The sequence below is a fragment of the Carassius carassius genome, chromosome 34 (assembly GCF_963082965.1).
Source record: "Carassius carassius chromosome 34, fCarCar2.1, whole genome shotgun sequence".
In the NCBI taxonomy this organism is placed as follows: Eukaryota; Metazoa; Chordata; class Actinopteri; order Cypriniformes; family Cyprinidae; genus Carassius; species Carassius carassius.
The window spans coordinates 4,337,466-4,361,773 of NC_081788.1; the positions used below are offsets into that span (position 1 = coordinate 4,337,466).

At 36.0% G+C, this 24,308-nt stretch overlaps 1 protein-coding gene across 1 annotated transcript in view; it reads right to left on the reverse strand.

The window, feature by feature from the left end:
* Positions 1–23,079, reverse strand: part of LOC132115190 (uncharacterized) — a 47,365-nt gene extending 24,286 nt beyond the window's left edge. Inside the window, exons 1-6 of the mRNA XM_059523586.1 lie at positions 23,004–23,079; positions 22,796–22,901; positions 20,926–21,073; positions 20,593–20,729; positions 20,284–20,377; positions 19,835–20,170 (exon numbers count right to left, since the gene is read on the reverse strand). Of these exons, the coding sequence (XP_059379569.1) occupies positions 19,835–20,170; positions 20,284–20,377; positions 20,593–20,729; positions 20,926–21,073; positions 22,796–22,901; positions 23,004–23,079 (897 nt within the window). The remainder of the gene's footprint in view (positions 1–19,834; positions 20,171–20,283; positions 20,378–20,592; positions 20,730–20,925; positions 21,074–22,795; positions 22,902–23,003) is intronic.
* Positions 23,080–24,308: the final 1,229 nt, after the last annotated feature.

Here is a 24,308-nt window from a genome sequence, read left to right on the forward strand (position 1 = left end):
ATCTCCTATTGCACCTAGGGTGACCATATGAGCCATTTTCCCCGGACACGTCCTTGCCAGGATTTTTATATTGCCTAAAATATCCAGATTTTGGCTGTTTGTGCTGTGCAGATCGATCATTGTATGACATTCATAAGAGCTATAGAGAGCAGAGCAGATGGCCCCTTATGCATTCAAATCACTCTCTTGGTACTTTGGTGTCATACAATGATCGGTGCACAGCGACGCTTCAAGTTGAATGAACGAACAAACACCTAACATGTACATGTATTTGCATTGCTTTGATCGTTCTCTGTAGATCTCACCTTCTCACACGCCACGATTGATTGATTTTGTAACATACCTGCTGCCTGCATGTTATTGGTCAAACTACTTTGGATGTTTTAGGCAATATAGAAATCCTGGCAAGGACGCGTGTCCTGGCAAAATGGCTCATATGGTCACCCTAATTGCATAATTTCTATATATGTCTATATGACATGTGATAAATGCTAAGAAAAGCATATTCACTTTTAATATTTGAATGTTTGTAAGAAGGAAAATAAGACACTTTCTAAGAAACTTCTGCCTATTTGATAGACAACGGTTCTCCTTTGAATGCATCTTGAGTAAAGCAGCTCCATATTAAGCAAAGCACATTCAAAATATCTGAACCGACCGTTTAGAAGGGTCTACACCTCTGATGCCTTGAAATGCTGTCTGTGTAGGCAGCTCGCTATGGATTCGGCACAGAGCTTATGTTGTAAAATGGCAGTGCAGCAATAGCAGCGCAGTCAGTGATTAAACTGAAAGACTGTGCCAAGTCATGGCTGGAAGCAAGTCTATGAGTCACCCGCATTCAAGACAGGAAGATGACTGATGGTACGAGAGCAGCCAGAGCCCCCTTGCTGGGTTTATTGCCCCCAAAGTGCCCCTTACCACACATGTCCCCCATCCTGCAATGACAGCACTAATAGAATATGCATAGCCCTATTAGCATACAAGCTAATGGTGCCCCAGAGGGAGGGCAAAGACATCAGACTTTAAGTAGAAATCAAAACATGGAAGAGTGAGAGGACGGGGAATTCAAAGGACACCAACACCTAAAGAAAACTGAGCCTGAGGCGTGAGGCAGGATATAATGCTCTTATCAAGAGCCCATCACTCTTGCTGATGATATGCATGAAAACAAAACAGAAAAAAATCTAGTGAATGCCACTGTAGAGGGAAAACTAAATGAGAGACACTGATGGAAATATCTGGATTGACATTATGTGCATACAACCTACCATTGTTGGGAATGCCTTGTCATTGAACTACTGCGCGACTGAGAAATAATGAACTGAGAAATAATGAAAAAAGAAAGGAAAGAAAATTCACAAGATCACTTACAAATAGTAGTCTGTTGCTGATTTCAATTTGCATGACAAAAAATTTAGTTATTAACGTAATTCATCACATTGCACATTTAAGGTAATATAATCAGACTACTTTTAGATTTACTTTTAGATAACTCATTTATCACATTGATTTAAATAGGATGATATTGTACCATATTGATATCAAAAAACAAAGAGAAAGAAAATATATTCCATCTATTGTTATTAACAACATGAAGTGTATTAAACAGTACAATATACATCAAATTACATACAGTAGTTATTCATTTATTACATTCAAATCCTAGGGGGTATTTTAAGTTAATATATTAGGTGAAAAAAAAGTTTGGGAATCCCTGCAAACAAGAAATAATGTGAATGTGTGTGCTTTAATGTGTTTGAAAGGCATAAGCCTTCGAAAGACACATGAACAAGATACATTGCATGTAAAGGTTAAATAACCTACTGAAAGATGATTCAAATAAAAATACATGTGTTCATCAGTAGTTGATGCAGTGATGAAATGCTGAGAAAAGACTTCTTAAAATTGAAATGATTTTTGTAAATCCAGTGGTTGAATGCTGTGTGGCCTCTCGATTTTCTATATTGCAGCTCTCTGACTAAGTGCCTGGGCCTGTATTCATAAAGAATCTTAAGGCAAAAAGTAGCTCCTAGTGAGAAAATTCTTAGAAATGTGGGCGTTTACTCTTAAAATTAAAGAAAAAATCCTGGTAAAGAAAAAGGAATTCAGAAATCATCTTAACCCTTAAAAGACCCTTAAAAGGTCTTAAGGTCAAACTTGTTAGGAACACAGACGAGGACTTTTAAGAGGCTTAAGAGTTTCTTTAGCAGAGGAGAAAATGGCAGAGAGACGAAGAGGCAGAAGAAATGAGTTGCAGACAATGGATGACAGTGAGTTTGTAAGACACTATAGATTAGATCATGCAGGGATCATGTTTGTGACTGATCTTATTAGAGACGTGCTAACATCTCCGACACAGAGAAGAAATGCCATAGCGCCAGAAATTAAAGTAATCACTACATTACGATATTTGGCAACTGGGAAAATGCAACAGTGCAATAGTGATGATTTGGGTCTGTCACAACCTTCTGTAAGCAGAGTGATCACACAAACAATTACAGCACTTTCAGAACATCTTATTGTGTCGCAGTTCATTTAGTTTCCACCGGACATTCCCACCTTGCAGGCTCAAAAAACGGCATTTATGAGTATAGCAGGCTTATAGGTGTGCACAAGCAGGGAGAATGAACAGTTAATAGTTTGTGCTATACGCTCCCATGTCTGCTTCTTGTCCCTTGCTGTGACACCCGGCCCGAATTTTCCTTTAAGAATGAGGTAAAGATAAAATGAGGTTTGTAACTTTCACTTCAAAGAACCAAACAATGGGTTGAGTGTTCAAGATGATTTTATTTACGGTTTGTCCCACACATGTGTCGAGTGGAAGGTGCACATTCCAGTGCGACTCATGTTGTGTCTGTCTTAGCCTTTTGTGCCTGGAAATAGGAAAAGGTTAATGTAAATTTATACAAATAATGATTTGTTTGTTAATGGTGAACCTCTTGTCTTACCTTCTTCCTGGAACATCCTAATAGGAGGGGCTCGCGAACAGGAAGCCTGATTTATACCTTCCCAAAGGAGGAGGAGTTCAAATATTGAGAATGTGAAATGTTATTACATTGAATGCATGTCTTTTAAGATTCTCGTTGGTTTTCATGATGAAAATGGAGCTTGATAAACAAGATGCTAATATTAATTTTTGAATGTTGAGGTTAAATCTGGACTCATAAATAATCTTATGTATATTGCAATTGAGATATCCTTGCCATTGGTATGTTTGAATTTGAGGGGAGGAGCCTCAACTATAAAGAGTCTAATTGTTTGGACTGAAGGAAAAAGGTGACTGTTGAGCCAGTAGCCAACGTGTTTGATGTTCTTTATGTAGATATTAGTTTGTTATTGTTTTTTTCCCCCTTTTATTTGTTTGTACTTTATTTTTTCCTGTGTTGAAATTTTGGTGGATGGAACCCTGTTACACTGTTGGAGCATGTCCTGACAAGAAAATTAAATCATCTTTAATAGACTTCAGAGTTTTATTTCTTTTTGCTGCCTGCCTAGCTACAACTAAGACCATCCTTACCACAAATGGCCTTGTGTTCATCCACTAACTGGGCTAACAGTAAACACTGTTCCTCTGTCCAGTCTGGCTTTCTTGCCCTTCTTGGTTTTGATTCCATGTTTGATACATTAAAAACAACATTTAAACCGCCACTTAAATAGGACAGCAATCACTGTAATTGGAAAGAGTGGAACAATTTTTATCATTCTAAGCCAATCAAATACCTTATAGGAAATTAAAAGCATGGCATATAAAAAAAGGATATACATACATATAATGTGTTATATAAACACATATAATGTGTGTGTGTGTGTGTGTGTGTGTGTGTGTAAGAGAGAGAGAGAACGGTCAAATAGGAAAAAGTACATATGTAAATTCAAAGTGAGAATTAGAACAGACCCTATACTTAAAATCACTCTTTTTCCTTCTTGGACAACCAACCAATCACAGTCTTCAAAAGATTGTGTCATACATAGCAACGGGGTCAACCCCGCCTCCTCACTAAGATGAAAGTTTTTGTCTTTTCCTTACTCAGAGTTGCTCTCAGATCGGTCCCGAATCACTCTTAAGCTAAGACTCCTACGTAAAAGTTTTTAAGCTAAATTAAGAGTTTTTTGAGAGGATTCTTAGAATCTTTATGAATACGGGCCCAGGTCTCTGTGTGAATGTCCAAAAAAACTGCAAGACTTTCTGCGTGTTTACAAGCGGTAGGTACTTTAGAAAGGAAAATGTAAAATATTAAGAGGAAGAATAAGAGGAATAAGAAAAGAATCAATAAATGATTAATAATTTGTTGCTAATGGGTGAATAATGTAATGTAATCATGTAATCAGTAAAAAGGAACTGTATAATCTAATAATAAGTATGTACTTAATCATTGGAATCTGATAATCCAGATATAATTATACTTAGGTTAATAATTTCTAATTTAATCAAAGCCATACTTTTTTCTAGTGTGAAAACTCAACATTAATATAAATCATTTACTGTAAAAATAAATAAATAAATAATAATAATAATAAAATGCAACACAAGGAACTTGAATGTGTTTTAATATCCAGTACTTTACATATCAAATTGTTGTTCCACAAAAAAAAAAGAAGCATTTTAATTTTATTTTTACAGATTGTTGGTGATACGACTCTCACAGCTGAATTGTCCAGAGGTCTTGTCTACACAGCTTTGAATATCTGATCTTCAGTCCAGTAAATGTACTCAAATATTTTGGCTGTCACCCCAGATTTACTGGCAAATGAACACAATGAAATCTCTTTGAACCAGAATCTGATAAATTACCAACAGCCAACAGAACTAGAAACCGCAAACTGTGAAAAGCAATTTTTTTCATTAAAAAAATGCAGTGCGAGACAAAAGAAGCAGTAATTTAGTCACATTGTAGGACATGAAATAGATATAACTGATCACCAGAAGAAAATAAAATAGTGTATGCCACCCATCCATATGCAATAACAGTCCTGATCAGAATGATCAAGATTTCAGAACCCAAGGTTTGAACTATAATTCATACTTCCACCAAATTGTTGAGCTCTTCCAAAAAAAAAAACTCAATGCAACCAAAATTAAGTTATGTTCTATAAATGCTTCTCTGATAGGATAATTTATGACTCAACTAATTTTTTTTTTTTTCAATTTGTTGGAAGACAGAATTAGGAACATCTATTAATTGAACACTGTTTGAGAACATTATAATCCCACAAACATATGCTAAACTTTATGATTCCATTCTACACATTATTAAAATATAAATGCGAGTGGTGTATGGAAATCTTCGTGTAAAGATTATTATTTTTTTAGTACTTTTTTTTCAATACGTTATAAGATTCAGACGGCCAGTACAGTAGCCAATGATAAAGTCGCAAATAGATTTTATGATTCTAGAAACTGTTAATAGTTGTCATACAGTGATGGTGACTTGGAAAGTGTCCAAGCACTCAGGCAAAATACTGCCCTGAATCTGTAGATACTATGAGGTCTTGAACCCCAAATCAAAAGAGTTTGACATTCACATTCACAATATAAGTTGAACATAAATTCAAGTAGTATGGGCCGCTGTGTAAATGTCTGGGCTTCCCTCTGGTCCATACAGATGGTTTGGCAGAGTGACAAAGCAAACTGGACCCGAGCCCAGACTCCAACCTCTTTTTCATGGTGGTTTAGCACTCTAGCCTTCACTAGATTACAGTCACAGCACTTCAAGAGCACCAGGCCAAAATCAAATAATTTACATAGGCCCCATCTGCTAGAATGACAGTAGTCGGAGCTGGTGAGCAATGATCAGCTGTGAAAATCATAGTTGTGGTTGAATATGGTTGGTCATAGCACTTGGATCTGATCCTGTGTGGCTACGATTGATGGTGAAAGGAGGTGTTAATATAGCCAATGATCAGGTGATTAGCACTAAACGTGATTTCAGCATGTGTATTGGGAGAGTAGTGAGAACTGTGAAATATGTGCATCCAAACACAGTGATTTCACAATCAAACACGATCAAACACAATCAAATTTTTCAGCCTGGTTCTCATAAGAGAACCTGGAGATTTTGTTTGGTCCTCACACTGCATATAGCGTGTCCCATTAAATGCAACTATAAAAAAATGAATTAAAGGAGCTATGTGGAGGTTTTTACTTAAAAAAAAATCTTTAAGATAGAGTTTTCATTTGTACATCTATGAGCCAACCATGATGTAAAAAAAAGAATGACACCTCGACTGTCCACCACGGTTGCCTCTATCAGCCTGTAGGCTCAATTGTGTGTGAAGGAGTCGGGCCCGAGTTGGCGCGGAAATTCACAAAATGTGACATCATGCGCTTTCTCGTCTACTTGGGCTTACAACCGTACGGCACGCCAGCCATTATAGTAAGCAGCGGCAATAGTGTTTTCAAATGGACTCTGCGGATGGAAAGAAGCGACCAGCTTCCTGCACAATTCAGACACCCACAGACACTCCTCGTAAGTAAAAAAAAAAAAAGAGCATGCGCACTGAGAACGAGCATGAGACTGGCTGCAGTTCCTCTAACGGCCACTGGTGTCAGTAACGGTTAGAAATTTCAGAACCTACGCAATGCTCCTTTAATAATAGTTATAATATTATTACACTTTATTTATTTAGGTTTTTAACAATTAAATAATAGTAAATAAACTAAATAATAGTGTGTGATAATATTATTAAAAATAAAAAGGAGTCCTAGTAAGTAAGTATACGCGCTTCCGGAATTAGCGCTGCTGATTAAAGAGCATCAGTGGATGAATGTCACAGTTTTGTATTGTGCTTTGAAACGGTAGGCATAGCCTAGATTTATGCTTTCAGGATGAAAATAAAACTTATATAGTACAGTTTGTGATCTAAAATGGTAAATTTGCATTAACAGCTGTCAACCATGTCGGTATGCAAATGTGCTGTCAGAACATATTTATATTAAGCATTTTTTATTTTGGTCGCGCATGCGGACCTGCAGACCACTTGTGCACCCCTGACTATAGGTAACTGTCTCTCATCCAGGTATCATTGGAGTCATATCAGTTTGAATAAAAATGTACTCAAACAATCCAACCACAAATGCAAACTTTTCAATAACTAAACTAAACAAACTTGCAAATCCTAATTTAATAATAAAACAACACCCAACACTTTATGAACATTATCTTATATGTTGTTTCTGGAACTGTATTGGTCCGTAAATTGAAAATGCATAGTAGTTTTAAGCAGAATAGTAATGAGAATTTGATTTTTTTTTTTGCATTACACAAGACACATTTGAGAGGATGTGCTTAAATGTCATGAAAATACACTGCTGTCAATATTTTAAGGATCTATTTCTACCTGATCTGACACTTAAGAATTATTTTTGGGGTTGTTATATGAGTTTATTGAGGCAGAAGTTAGTGAGAACTGGACCTTAAAATGAAGTGCGACCAAAAAATGTCTAATTCAGCTGGTTGCCAAAGTAACATTTCTCATTATAATTTAATTTAAACTGATGTACTAAATAAATAAAACTAAATTAAAAATGTATATTATAAAACATATTTGTAAATATAACAAAAAATAATTATAATATATATCTAAAGGGTAACACTTTAGAATAGTGAACACATATTCACTATTAACTATAGGACTTTTGCCTCAGTAAACTCCTAATTTGCTGCTTGTTAATAGTTAGTAAAGTAGTAGCTGTCAGACTCCATGTTTTGGGTGTGTTTTGCTCCATGTGACCTAGTTTCTCCCTAATGTTGATTGTTAATTTGATCCCAGGTGTGTTTTCTTAGTCCCTCATTATTCTGTGTTTAAAAGCTCCAGTCCTTTCAGTTAGTGTTTGTCGGCAATTGTTGATGTCTTCTGCTACGTGTGTCTTCCTGGTTCCTTTGATTCAATTAAAGTCTCCTGTGTTGATGTACTCCTGGTCTCCTTGTTCCTTGCTCCATGTTCCTTCAGTAGCACCGTGACAGAAGAACCGACCACGACTTTAAAAGTGTTTTGTTTTCCTATCAGTTTCTCCCTGATCAAATGGAGGAACGAGCAAGATTCATCGTCATGACTCAGACGGGCTCCAACCCGATTGTTAATGTGAGGTCGTTTGTGCTGCTCGCCTTCGCCAGCTCCCTCGAGGGGGAAACCAATGTGACTCTGTTCCGACTCTGCTTGGGAAGATGTATTATCAGCCCACGGAGCTCCCAGACACCACCAACCTCAATTGGAAGGAGGCAGTCATCTGGTGTCTTGAGAGCCTCCGATCCCAATCCGGAAACATTCTGCTGGCCGTTCCTGAGTCAAGTTTGCCAGCGGCACCCAATTCCAGTGCACTGGCAATGCTGTTGTCATGCCCGCCAGCTGCAGGTCACTCCAGCCCGCTGGCCGCGCTAAAGAAAAGCCCGCCAGCTGCTCAGAAGTCAAGTTTGCCGGCTGCTGTTATGGCAAGCCCGCCAGTCGTTCCTGTGTTGGCTCCAGTCCCAGAGCTCGCTCCAGTTTCGCCTCCAACCCCAAAGCTCCTCCAGCTCCTCGAAAAGGGAAAGGGAGAAAACAAAACAAAAAAACAATTCACAATATTAATAACAACTGTAATAGAATATCAGTGATACTAAATTATACTACAATAATGTATTTACTATGTACTTATGTCTTGTGAGTTGATGGAAAGCAATTTAATAATTAAATCATATGAATTACAATTTCAAATAAATTACTTGAAAAACACAAACAAACAAATTAAATTATTATACTCTCTATATATACTATATTTTAAATGATTATACTCCTATTTCTTTACCTGCAGAAAGATGATTTAGGGAGAATCAATTAATTCTGAATAATTTACTGTAATTATATGATATGTAATCATGTAATCCATCACGTTTAGCATTAAAAAATAAAATCTGATCTAATTACAGGAAGTTATTTTTTATTTTTTATGTTTATTATGTAATCCAGAATACAAGTAATCAGTTACTAAACAGGACTGATGTTCTTTATGTTCATTTTGTGGTTTCTGAAGTGTCAACTTTGACCGACCCACCCACTTTTATTATATGGACAGATATGGATTATTTTTCAAAAAATCTCAGTTTGTGTTCTACAGAAGAAAGAAAGTTCATAAACCACTGGGATGGCATGAGATGCAAATGATGAGAGGATTTTCATTTTAGGTGAAGAATCCCTCGAAGGTACAGTTGTTGCACTTGTTTTACTCTGCATATCAAGTTAATAATTTATTTTTTATTTTTTTTATTTTTTTACATAAATCATCTATAAGGTCCTTTATTGCCACAATGCAACACTAAACTATAATAATTTAATATCTTCCTATGAGGATTAATTACTTGTTATAATGTGTTGTTACATTGTTATAACAATGTTAATTATCATTGCTCACTCTCACTGAGGACGGGGTGGAGAGACTTCGGACCGCAGCAGGAGCCTGTTTTGCGCTCTGCCATGCTTCAGTTGCATGCAAGATTGATGAGTGTAGGTGTACAAAAAGGCAGCTGTTGTTGATTACTCATTACTTAACCTGTAATGTGTTCCGCCCCTTTTTTCTGCATGTCGCTCCTCCTTTCCCTCCCTCCATTCTTTCCTTCTTCTCCAAAATAAATGGAAAAATATTCCTTGCCCCAGGGTAGTGCTGAACTTCTCACTCTCTGCATCCAATTTAGAGTCACTACTCCCTGTGATGTAACCCAGCAGTCCCATTTCCGAGGAGACGCCACAGAGGGAGAGAGGTCGAGAATGCATCCAAGACCTCTGATGGTACACTTCTTAACCCTGGTATTTAAAGTCCAGTAACTCTATATTGCCATTTGGAGCAATTAATGCTGGTTAGCATCTGTTTCCCAATTAATGCAAAGGAGAGGCCACCTCTCGCTCTTGCTCTCGCTCTGCCTCGCTTTCAACTCAGTCATCGCCCGCTTCACCTCTTTTACTTCTGACTCTTTGGTTTGACATTAGATGTTATCACATAATGGTTGATGTTATCTCATAAATGCCATATTGAATGAATGAAATGAAAAAAAAAAATCATATGGTCAAACCTTTTGCCTTCAGAAAAATGTAAACTTCTGTGAAATTTAAAAGTGTTTTTTTTTTCTCCCATGCAAAACATGCCACTGTGATGCTGGGTTGTTGTGGGTTGTTGCCAGTGCGTTGCTGTCTGCTTATGCTATCAGTGTTTTTAGCATGTTGCTATGCATATGCAAAGGTTTCAAAGAGTCCAACCCTGAGTGCTATATGCTAAATGGCTATGGTTCCTCCCTCAGTGTAAGTCTACAGGATTTTTTGCCTGTTTTATTTCGCAGTGAAAATCGTAGGTCTGACCTGACGTTTCCATGGGCCAATTAGCCCCTATTGGTAGATGCTGTAATTACACCATCTGGTAGCAAAGAGAATGTTCATTAATAAGTAGATAGACAGACTGAAGATGGGCACTTTGAATTTGCAAATGAATTCATACATTGTTTTGGAAATAAGCTGTGTTAAAACACTTTTTCACAATATCACTACTTTATTAAATTTGACTACTAAAATGTCCAAGATTAGGTTTTAATTAAGATTAAGAGCAACTGTTTGTAGTAGTTATGTTTAGGCATTGGGTAGGTTTAAACGATCTAGAATATGGCCATGAGTTAATATGTGCAGTGTTGTGGAAATTAGACAACAACTGGTGTACAGACATAATTTTGGAAATATGGAAAGAAATCTTGAGAAATCTTGAGAACACTTACAATAAAGTTTAATTTGTTAATACTAGTTAACAGTTAATATGAGCTTAGACTGAAAAAAAGTACCTCTAAAGAATGTATTAATGTTAATTTCAATATTTACCAGTAAGTTATTCAAAAAAATAATTGTTATGTTATATTATTTTATGCATATTATTATTTATATGGACCTGATATTCTTTATTATTTAATGGACCTGAGCCAGCATATGTATTTTTTATTAACTAACATAAAAACGATTAATAAATGCTGCAGCAAGTGTATAACTCATTCTTACTATAATGCATATATATTTATATATATAAGTATATATAAAGTTTATGATTGCTCATCATCTTTAAATAGCTAACTTAATAACTAAGAGTGAAAATGTTATTTTTCTGACATAAATTTCTGAATCTGTTCACAGTAGGCACGTCAATCATCACAATGAGAAAGCACTTTATCAGATGCTTGGGTAACCTTGACTGTGTTCTGGAGAGTTCAGCACAGAAGTCCTAGCGGATTGAAGCAGGAGTGACTTCAATCTCAGGCATGACTTGCCAAGTTGTCACACTTTGCAGGCCGCATTCTCTTTAAATTGGTACAAACACACTAGATACAACCCAGATGGAAACCACCATCAATGTCGTGCTTCAGACTGAATGCATATTGCCTATGCTTTGACATAATCAAGGGGTTTTGCGAGTTCCCATCATTATGGTTTGCTTTATTTTCTTGAATGGGTCTCAATCACTCTGTGTGTCAAAAGAGAGGCGCGGAAAAGCCTGGAAACATGTAAAGACAAAGATGACGATGATGATGATGATGAAGTATCTGTATATGACTTAAAGCAGGGCAGTTTCATTAAGGAGTGTGGTCTGGCAGGGGATGCTTTGTTAGCTCCTGACCCCCTTGTGTGCATGTGTGTGTATGTGTGTGTGTGTGTGTGTGTGACCCCTGAGGCCACTCTTTATGTGATTGTGTGTCTGTGCAACATCAGTCCCATTATGAGCTGATAAAAACTCCTAGGCCAGCATCCATCCATCATGTCCCGCCTCTAATCAGCATGTTTGTCACTGTAACTAAACAGAACCCTGAGCCACGCCGTCATGCGATTGGCTGTGACAGGCCGAAATAAATCTGCCTCCAGCCAATCAGCAGCAGGCAGCCGAGCGTTACGAGCGAGGTGACAGACACTTGAAGTCTCAACCGGTGCGAGATTAGGAGAGCCAGGGCCAACCTTAGCCCTGGAGGAAATGACAAAACAGCCAGCGAAATGGCAACCGTGTTGGAACAGCTCTAGCATTTGCTTCAGAGGCAGAGAAAGTTTGCACGGCATTTTATACAGTAGTTAGGCTACAGACAGTTCGATTTGGTCTCTTGGTGTAGAAGCACACATTCGTGTTGTGTTCACTTTCATGGTTGCAGTTACAATGTAATAAACTCTGGACACACACATATCTATAATGTGACTTGTGGATCTCTGGGTATGGGTCTTCTTAGTATTTTTTACTGTGTGTTACTGTAGTCAAACAACAATTTAAAAATAGTTTTTTTTTTAATTAAATATAAAGAATATTAACAGGTTTATGAATCGTTGATCTACTCTGCTTACTTCAGTTGAATGGTGAATTTAGCTTTCAATCTAAATTTTCAAGCTGATATATTTAGTGAATAATACAACCCAATCCCATATTTTACAAGGTGTCAATTTTGTATGAATTCATACAACATGGTTTGTTGAAGTATAAAGGTTGTAAGTGAAGTGTACAAAATTAGACACCAGTTCTCCAAATTGTAAAATAGTTAATGCCATGAGAGGATGTTGGATTGATGGCTTAAATTTTGGTATCTTTATCACACAATGTTATTATATGACTGTATATTACAATCATGTACAATGCTATGACTTTGTGTATTAAATTATAGTAAATGTTTTGGACATCCACATTATTTAGTTTCATTGTAATGAAAAGAGCAGCATAGACATTGTACAAAATATCTCCTTTTGCATTCTAAAGCAATCAGGGTGAGTTTCATTTTAGGGTGAATTAGCACTTTAATTATAGTGTATATCTTAATATCGATTCTGGAAATATATTTATTGCCATCTACTGAAATTTTTTGAAATTATGAAAAATTATATTTGAAATATATTTCAAAATCTAAAGATTGTGATAAATGTGTTCATTTTAGCAATTGTACACAGTATACAATTAGGCTGATGATAAACTTTATTCTAAAATTATTTTTATTGCTAAAACCTAAGCACAACTTCCAAAATTTGGAGGGATCATTCAAATTTCCACTTATTGCATTTAAATAATATTCACATTTAGCTTTTTTTTTTTTTACCAATTTTGTACTATTATTTCTTAATGTCCTGTAATGTACCCAGTCCTGAAGATTATTTGTTTTCTTTGCTTTAACCCATGCCGCATCACGTTCTTTGATACATGAGGAAATTAACTCCGTAAACCAGGGGTTATCTCTCCCTCTTACTCTGAATTTTTTAAAAGGAGCATGCTTATCACATATACTTAAAAAAGTACATTTGAAATGCTCCCATGCTGAATCTACATCAGGTATCAAAGAAACCACATGTAAACCACTATCATAAATATCTTGTAAAAAAGCTTGTTCGTTAAAATGCTTAAAATAACGTCTTGAAATAATACGGGGTTTGCTTTTTGGGGTCTTACAATTTCTCACACATACTATAACACAATGGTCACTTATATCATTACAGAAAACTCCAGAAGCAGAAAATCTATGAGAAACATTAGTTAAAATGACATCAATTAATGAAGATTTGCTTGGGTCTTTTTGATTCAACCGTGTTGGAGATTTAATCAATTGCTCCAAACAAAGAGAGTCACAAATTTCCTTGAATGGATCAGACAATTTTGATGACCAGTCCCAGTTTAAATCCCCAAGTAAAATCAATTCGGAGTTAGTCCAGTTATGAAGAAGATCAGTAAGTGAAGTGATAACTTCACTTGATGCTAATGGTGGACAATAGCATCCAATGACGATGATGTCATGACCATTTGAAAAATGAAGTTTGATTGCCACCAATTCAAAGAAATGTGGCTTACTAACAGAGTACAAACAGGTGCAGTTCCACTTTGACTTAACATAAACTGCAACTCCACCACCTTTCTTTGTGCGATCTGATCTAAAAACATTGTATCCCTCAATATGTATCATGGAATTTGTAATGGATTTATTTAACCATGTCTCAGAGAGAACCATAATGTCAGAGTTCGTTGACTCAGCCCATATTCTTATGTAGTCCATTTTATTTATCAGACTGCGAACGTTAAGGTGGAAGAAGCGTAAACCATCACTAGATTTAAATTCATCAGGGGTTTGAAGCTGCATCATCTCTGGGCTTGGATTAGGGTGGATGTTACCCGAAATTAAAAGCAGAAGAACAACAAACCAGCTTTTCCTCACAGTGCCAGTGGTCGAATGATCACTGCAGATGGATGTCGCATAAGGAGACAGCTTTCCATTTCCATAGTCCCACAGACATCGCAAGCTTTTTGGCCTACCTCTCAAAATAAGCAGCCTCCAGAGAATAAGGTGAATCTTGAGGACCCAGGTCCTCATAACAGTATCTCCGTCCACCAACTCAGAGGAGGTCACGGTATTCGGAATGGTCCAAAAACATGGCACATATCCTGCTCTCCCTTCGGGGCTTGAGAGCATGCAGTCCATTAAAATCCACAGTTGCAAACAATTGAGCAGGCAAAAGAATATGGAGAACTAGGTAATAACTAATTTCTTACCCTGAACCTACCCCTAAGCCTAACCTTAACCCATTTAGTTACCTTAGACTACCCAGTATGTTCTTGGGTAAGTACACTGTAAGTACACACACTTTAAAATGAAGTGTAACCACATTTTTTGAAAGTAAAAACCTAATGAATAAGGGAGGGGAAAAAATACACAAACACCTAAAAGAATACTTTTTTAAATTGTGGTTCATAAGCACTTGTGTCTAAAGTTCAGTTTGACATCCCATAGGCGTAAAGGTTTTTATACTGTACAAACTGTATATTCTATGGCCCTACACCAACCCTACACCTAACCCTAACCCTAACAGGAAACTTTGTGCATTTTTACTTTCTCAAAAAAACTAATTCTGTATGATTTATAAGCATTTTGAAAAATGGGGACATGGGTTATGTCCTCATAAGTCACCCTCTCCTTGTAATACCTGTGTCATACCCATGTCATTATACAGAGTTGTGTCCTGATATGTCACACACACACATACACACACAAAAACACGCCTACACACACACACAAAGAGTCGTCATTTAGGCTTTTACACAGCTGTGTTAAACAACAGACATCAGCAAACACCATCATGTATGATAAGAAACAAAACATCCTAAAATTCATGACAACGTCATAACAGTAGAGTTGCTCCATTTCTTTGTTTGGTCTGGTCCTGACCCTGGAAACAGACCAAACTGACTCCCAGCAGCCCTCACTAGCTCTTTACGGCTCAGAGCTTTAACACACATTGGCTTTTTCATCGTCTGTCAAAGACTCATAATCCGCCTGCTCTCCGTCCCTGATCCCTCACTGTGAGGAAAGAAACAGCACTATTAGACGTGGGTGGTGAAGAAAACCCCTAATAAAATTAGACTGCATTAAACTGCGTTAGAGAGAGGGAGAACATTGGAGCATGGAGCTGATAAATGGTTTTGGGAATGAGGAATACAATTCAGTGATCTGATGAATATAGATAGATAGATAGATAGATAGATAGATAGATAGATAGATAGATAGATAGATAGATAGATAGATAGATAGATAGATAGATAGATAGATAGATAGATAGATGTGACGATTCTACAGTACACTTTTAATGGTTTAATAATTTCTGTTTTTAACACTAAGTCTGGATCACATTTCTCACTTTATCGGTTGGGGGGCTAAAAAAGACGTATACTCATTTCTGCAATGTAAAGTGACACTACATCAAATCAAGCATTTCCATATGTTGGTTGTAGCCACAGTAGTGTGTGTGTGTGTGTGTGTGTGTGTGTGTGTGTGTGTGTGTGTGTGTGTGTGTGTGTTTGTGTGAGTGAGTGAGTGAGTGAGTGAGTGAGAGAGAGAGAGAGGCTCAGGGAGCCCATATGATGGCTTATGGAGCCACCTACTGTGAGGAGTGAAGAGAAACCTTCATACAGCAGACTGACTTCAACACACTCGCCCTGACTCTTGCCTGTACCAGCACTTTATATTAAATATAATCATTTTTTATGTTATGTTAATATCATTTATGTCGTAAAACTAATATAAATAATATAACTTTGGTGCTAGAAATAAACTACAAGAGCAAGACTTTTAAAACACTGTTGTAGACATCTATGTTATACACATGAAATTTAGTCATTTAGTGTTTACAAATCATATATTCTGTTCTGTTCCACTATGATTTTTTGAGAACACAATTCTCAGTATTAACTAACTGCTTATTAGCATGCATATTACTAGCATATTGACTGTTTATTAGTACTTATAAAGCAGATATTAATGCCTTATCCTACATGATCATATTTTAGATCCCTTAACCCGACCCAATACCTAAACTACATAAAAATACCTTACTAATAATTAATATGCTGTAATTAGGAGTTTGTTGAAACAAAGGTCATAGTTAATAGTGAGAAATGGACCTTAAAATATAGTGTGACCAATTTTTTTAATGAAAAATGCAAATGTATGATATCAAACAAAGTCACAACTTAAAATACCTTTTTGAAGTCTTTTCCCTAAATATGGAGGCGTGCACTTTAAATTTCTAAAAAAAAAAAAATGATATGAAATGAAATTATCCCCTCCAGCATGGCGCAAGGCAGTGGTCTTTCTGAGGGGCTTCTTTTCACAGTAAATTTGAAATCTGGAAAACAACACCATAGGAGTTATTTTCAACACTTTGAAAATGTATACATGAGAACCACCCACAAAGTGTTAAATTAACACTTTCAAAAGTGTTGCCTCATGCAACACCAATACAGTGTTAAAATGTAAACACTAAAAGAGTGAAATATTAACACCGATGCAGATAAAAACAACACTGTTACAGAGCTGGGTGTAGCTTTGTAGCAAACACTGACAGAGTTAAAATTCTACACTATTCCGGTGTTTACATGACACTTTGAAAAAATGAAAATCACAATATACTCAATGTATAAAAGGGTCAAAATTTTTTAACTTTTTGGGGAGTTATTTATGGTTCTGCATTACCTACTAAAAAAAACTAAAAACTAAAATAAACTAGAAATTCACTATGAAGAAAACGTCACTGTCAAGGTTTCAAAACTTTATTTCAGCACAGAACAAGAAACCATAAATGCCATGAAATTATTACAAATAACAGTCCACGACAATGTAAAAAAGATGGTCATTGCCATAGGACATTTGTAAATCAAATGGCTTGTAGTACATCAATTCCTCAGGTTTTTTGAGTACAAGACTGTGCTCTTGTTCAACAACACTGAAAGCATGAAGGTTTTCAATAAACTCTGATTCCATACACGATACCAAAAAATAAATTCCATCCTTAATAAAAATTGTAACAATCTTTCCAAAAACAGGTGCATCATCAACAAACTCTAAGAAAACAACAAGACCACTGCGATACTCAGTACCTTGACACTTTACCCACGGTGTGACCATTACCTCGCTAGAGATATCAATCTGGAGCTGCTCTGAAATAAAATCAGAGTTTTCAAGGTCAGAACACAGCTCATTTGAAACAGGGCCAGACTCAATACCCTTGATAGTACAGGACTCCCAGTGATAGGCAATGGCTAGCTGGTGTTTTTTTTTTTGCAAGTGATTTGGTCAGGTTTTTTAAAAAAAATTAGATTTTTCTTAAAAAACCTGTGTTTTGTCTCATACCTCATGGTCCATACATGAATCAATGGGCCAATGTGTCTGATGCATTCAGGGTAGTGAATCATAAGGTGGTGTTTTGGAATTAGATTCCTAGGATACAAATCCTTAAACAACTGATGATGCTCTTTTATCAGATGCTTCAAAAATATTATCATTCCTTCAGAGATGCAAGGAGAAAAGATAATATTAACAATATGTAAGAGCAGCAACATCAAATGCCAGTGCTTATCTACCACTGGGACTACATCTCCAAATATGAGAGGGATGTTCTTAATGAGACACCATGTCTGACTTGCATTGAGACCAATGTTGTTTCCTGCTTGTTGAAGGTTGACCTTGGTTGGGCGGTTATTTCTTTCTAAAAAGCCATAGTTGAAGGCATACAATCTTTGAGGAATGGAATCGCCAGAAATTAGATTGCAACTCATATATTCAAAAAGCAGTTTCACTTCATACTGTGCAACTCCCTCCAGGATATCATGCATAATATCCAGCACAAAGTTCTCAGATACATTAAAGTAAGTCAAAGTATTGAGTATAGAATTTATTTTAACACCATAACAGGAGTTTTCATTGGGGTTGTCAGCAAGATACTTGTAATGCTCCTCATTTAGATTTCTATTACGCAATATAATCCGTGGATCATCCTCACTAAATACTTCCTGTGCTAACACCTTGTCAGTGAGACAGAGTCTGCAGTAATGTTTTGCAGAAAAAGATTCAACATAACCAAGAATACTATTTAGACCTAGGTTATCACCAGTAATTTGAGAAATAGTACCAAAGATGGGCTCCTCAGAAAATGACACCATCATTCCCTTCTTCTCAAGTACTTTCACATCATCAACCAATGGGCCAAGTATTTTGTCCATGCCATGCTTTTTTCCATCTTCAGAATGGAACAAAGAAATTAGATGTATGTTCATTAAGGAAGAGTTAATGTGTGCTGGCAGGTTACGAAGTACAAAATATAAACAGCCAAGTTTATGAACTCCTGCTTTAAATCCTAATGGGTTCGCTGTTTCAAAATCATCATAGTAAATTTGGATCTGAAGTGCATTGCTGTGGATGGAGTATAAAGGATGTTTTTTGTAATACTGTCCATCACAAAAATCACAATACATGTCACTTTGCCGTTCCTCTTGGATAAGATTACACACTTTATCATTCCTAAAAATGAACTCAAGAGTCTTCAGAAGAGGGATATATATGAAAGTGTCATTAACTGTTGTCTGTTCATACATCCCAGAGATTTTATTTCTTTTTGAATCGTATCTGATACCTAAGTGTATTTCTATAGGTTCAACAACCCCCCATTTCTCACAGAAATATTTTCTCCATTTTGTATCAGTATTAAAATCAGAGAATGGATTATTAAAACCATTAAAAACTTCTTCAACTGAACTTCTACTTGTGCTGTCAACAGGCACAACATTTAAAACATTTTCCCTTAAACTTGTATGGAAATCATTAACAAAATCCTCCATGCTTTCAACAACTGGCATGATTACACTGTTTGCAACACCATTGCCCTGTAATTTGGCTATTATTGATGCACACCTTTCCCTCGAACTATCCCTTGAAACAGAAGAACATTCATGCAAACTCGCATCATTATGTAATCTTTGCTCTGTGTCAGACACAACAAGTGATACTGCTTCATTGAGATCTGGAGCTTGTTGATTTTGTAAAGATACACTTCCACTGCTTGATGCTACAGCCCTCAAATGAAATCTAGTTAAATGTTTTCTAAACCCTTCATAACTTTTAAATTGCAAGGAACAACCGTCCTGATCACAAACCAGACCAAATTTCTTACCAGGATATAAACCATCTACAAGTTTTAAGTGCCGAATTAATTTAGCTATTGTAGCAAACAGTGATTTACAGACATAGCATCTAAACATAATTTGGCAGATGACAGTAATCTTTTCAGCAGTGGAGTGGAAGTCAAGGTTTCTCCTAGTCTGATAACCTTTGCTTTGAAAACTGTCGGCCACCTTTCCAAAAGTCTGGAAGCAGTTTCTGACCCAAAAAGGTGTGTGAAGTCTTGAAGAATCTGAAGCAGTTTGAAGAAAACACAAATAAATTACAATATATTGTGATTACAATAATGTGGTCAGTTTCAACAATGCAGACCATTTGACAGTTCTCTGATACTAACATTTCAATTTTCGTAAAAAATGTAAGAAAATCCATACCAATCCTTTAGTGTCCAGGAATCGAGGAAGAACAGAGAGAATGGTGGTGGATCCCTCTGGATCATGGACAAGGCGCTGTCTGTATTCAAATGTTGCCTTCATCTTCTGCATGATGACCTCACGTTCACTTGTATGATTCATCAAAGAGATGGCCTCTACACTTTGATCATTATCTAGCTGATGTTCTTGGTAACATAGCTGTCTGTCAAGCAAAGGACCTCCCTTTTCTTCGGTTTTTGGATCGTCCTTATTTCCAGAAGGTCTTGTCCCCCTTTGTACTGTCTTGAGGCGCCATGACAAGAATCCAGTGTTTTTTTGGTCATCATAGAAATGTTCCTGTTGAAATGACACAAATTCTTAATTTAACCCTTAATTAAAAATGAAAACATCTTTAGACATTTCCAACTGAGCACAAAATATTGAATGTCCGATCAGTGATAATGACTTACATATCCAGTCCTTCCTTGGGGATCTCTGAGTGAGGGAAACAAGGTGATAATTCCCAATCCATACTTCTGTTTGGTAAGTCGATGTGGGACCCTTCTGAAGAATTGGAACACTCAATGTTACTTTACGCTGATAGGAAATGTTTAAGAACATTTAATTAAACTAACTTTTAGGAAAAAATAAAAATAAAATTTGGGCAATTTGCACAAATTTGTATCACCGAACTACATCTATCTACTTCACAATCTATAGAGCATTAAAATCACTAACAAACTGAATAATGCAAGACCGAAATATATTTTTATAATTACCCTTCTGTCTCCATCATGTGTGCAACTGAGATGTTCACCATCACTTCCCTCGTGTCATCACTAATTGTGCCTGTATCTTCATACTCCTTAAGCACATTTCCTCCACCTGGTCTTGTCTGTAGAATTTGTTTTATCAGCTATAAAAAAAAGAGAGGATTATTAACAGATACTATTATGAGAGACGATAGTGCAGTAATATCTAAATTACCCTTAAATATGACCCTGATCTAAAAAATATTACCATTATATATGGGGATTAAAAAAAATCTTAATGAAACTGAATATCATGGTGAGTAAAACACCCAGTGTCTGTGTAAGGCTACTGGGACTCACATCTCTGACCTGTGCTCGTTGTGATGCCACATCATCATCATCATCCTTTCTGAATCGTTTTGGACTAAACCAGTCACTCTCTTCACTGCTTTTTGAAGTTAGAGACAGTGTGTATCCAAGCTGACTGAAGACTGAGGTGTGGAAGATCCTGTTAATGTTAAAACTGGGGTTAATAGATGTCATGTTAGTATATATAGTATATATCCTTGCATCTCTGAATATGACCCTTGCCATTTGTTTACTTTTTAGAAATACATTGTTGTACACCTACAATATTTTGAACAATGAACATATTAAAACACTACCAGTATTCATTCATAAATTGGTCCTGTTTTTCACTCACCAATGTCAGTCAACTCATTTATGACTAAAACCAGTGCCGCCGCTCCCTATACGCAGAGTACGCAGTCTGGGTAGGGCACCAACTCGAAGAGGGGGCACCATCCCAGTTGCTCAAAAAAAAAAAAACATGCTCCATTCTCCCATCGCTCGCACCTCATGTTTGCGGCTGAATGTTCATAATTGATGGATGGACATCTATGCCAGGGTAAAGGACATCAGCAATCTGGCGCAGAGAAAAGAAAACTAAAGAAAATAAAAATAAAAACAGGCATAAAGTTGGCTTGACGGTGGACATTCGAGAGTCTCAAATTTAGGGACCGTCTCTAAAGTTACATGCGATATTGGTATACACGTTTCTAACATCAGTAGTATTTGAGAATGATTTACAGTCATAAAAACATCTGTAATAGTTCATTTAGGTATCAGCTATAATGCACAATTGAATTGAATGTTTGATATTTATTAAAATAAACTGTAACTCATATGTAAATTATGCTACTTTTTCACATGGGCTCAAACGCAAATTTGAAGCTCAATATCATTTGAGGAGAAAGACTTGTAGTCATCAAACAATTGTAATGTGTTCATTTTTTTTTTGTGTCAGCTACAATGCACACCCTATACATTTTTAATATATATTAAAATAAATGATAAATCATTTAGGTAAAAACGAGGCCCGTTTATCACTTTCAGGCACGTTCCTGTGAAAGTTTTTTTTTCTCTTATGAAAATTACCCATGGTTTAAACAATAACACCACAAATCATCGTTCTTGTAGCCATGGTAACTGCAAATTAACCATGGTTTTGTTACTTCAAATAATAATTTAAAAATAAGTATTAATATACTGTAATATTTTTTTATTTATTTTATAATTGGTATAAAAACAGACCTAAGCCATCAATAGCCTTTAAAATGACTTAAAATGCATTATATAAAAAAAACAATGATGCAATAATGATTGGTTAATAATAACACTGTTAAAATACATAATGTAGGCACATACAAAATAAACAATTTATGTACATGTTATTACAAATGCCTGCACAGGGAGCCAGATGCCATGTAATTGCTGATGTTACACTTACAGGAGAATCAAATCCTTGTTTAGGCTACTGACCAAACATTTAATTCAAATATTCACTTAATCTTTCATTTTTGGACACCTTTTTGCTATAGATGACACAGAGTTTATAATTTCTTCAACAAAAAACGTGCATATCACAACCTTTACAGAAATAAACCATGGTTTTATTTTATTTTTATTTTCTTTTGCATGATTTCTGAATGCTTGAGACTATAAAATAAATTAATCATAATAAAGTTATAGCCATAGGTAAATGTCGAGAGCTACAATTGTAATTTGTAAATAATACAATTTATTAATTTACTTTTTTATTTGATTAAAGTTCTATTTTCACCCCTATATAGGTGTTTTTTCCATCATCATATTTGAGGAAGGGGGGCACAAAAATACAATCCTGCTTAGGGCACCTATTTGGCCAGCAGCGGCCCTGACTAAAACCAACCCACTGGTGGACTTTAGATCAGGAAACACATCTTTATCCACCTCTGTACCAGTTTCATCTGTCACTGTAACAGCAAGGTCGTCTGGAATTGAGAGCTTCTCTTTCACTGCAAAACAAAATATTTACCAATTTTAGTCAAGTTTTATTCATAATTTGACAAAGCTATAAAAAACATATAGATTTAATTATGATATTAAATATCACTCACCCTCTGCTAGAAATAAATCAAAGCACGCCTCTGAGATTTTTATGAATTTCTTCCGAAATTGTGCTTTGACAATCATTGTGATTAAGCACCTGAACTCCTGGCTTATAGAGGAAGAAACACATCTTACTGGTTTGCTACAAACACAGACTCAATTTGAAACAAGATTGTGAAAAAATAAAAATATCAAAACAACTTTCATAATTTATCAAAACGGCAAAGATACCAATTAAATCGTAATAGGTTAACTTTTTATCTGTTATAACCCCTCATTTACAAGACAAAACGGGAACTTTTGAGAAATGATACCATATTCGTCTCCGTGTAAACTTTCACACTCTCCTCCTCCTGCAGTCTAAAGCATGCGGTTTCTTCATCTATTGTATCCGGAAAGACTTGCAATACAGTTTTACGCTACGTACAGCGCCCCAATGGTCAAACCTCGTTATTGCCGATACATTTTACATAAAAATATCTGTTGTAAATTGGTTTTAATTGTCGACATTGTCCACTTTTCTCAAATGAGACTTCCCCTGATGACGTATGCAGCCTTCAAATGCGACCTCTGGAGGACGCAGCCTCGGAAATGAGACAGCAATATATTCCACGACTTTGTTAATACAAAAACACATGTTACATTTTTTGCTCCTTAAAATGTAATTGAGTAATTTAATTCACTAAAATAATTACACTAACGTTAATCACATCTGACCATAGACTGTATAAAAACACAAATCATATAACGCTGCTCAAACATCGACATTAAAACGTATCATTAAGTTACCACAGTTCAAAACCATGAAGGACCCAGAAGCATGGTCAACGATCAGCAGAAATCCAAGCCGAATCTTAAAAAACAAAATCTGAACAATCTTTTTTAGGCCAATAACGATATTGATATATACATTTTCTGTTAACGTAAGAAGACTGCAGAAATTCCACGTGCCACACTTCACCTGTAAAATGGCGCGCGAGCGCGACTTTAGACTCATTTTGAAAAGAAAACGATCAGACTTTAATCAATAAAAATGACTGCTGTGTGCGACACGCGAGATGACAGACGAAACTACTAACGTTAAGTTATATTCAAAGCTTTAATTCGTTGATAAAGGGGCATGACATAGGATGAATTTACAAAAAGCAAATGTCAGAGCTCGTTGGCTTTCTCAATCATTATTATAATTATCTGTGATTGAATTATAATGATTATATACAAATTATAAAATAGAATAAATTTACAGTCTGTATCTGTATTATAACAATAAATTTATAAAAAAGACTTACCACCACTCTTCCAGCGAAGTAAAA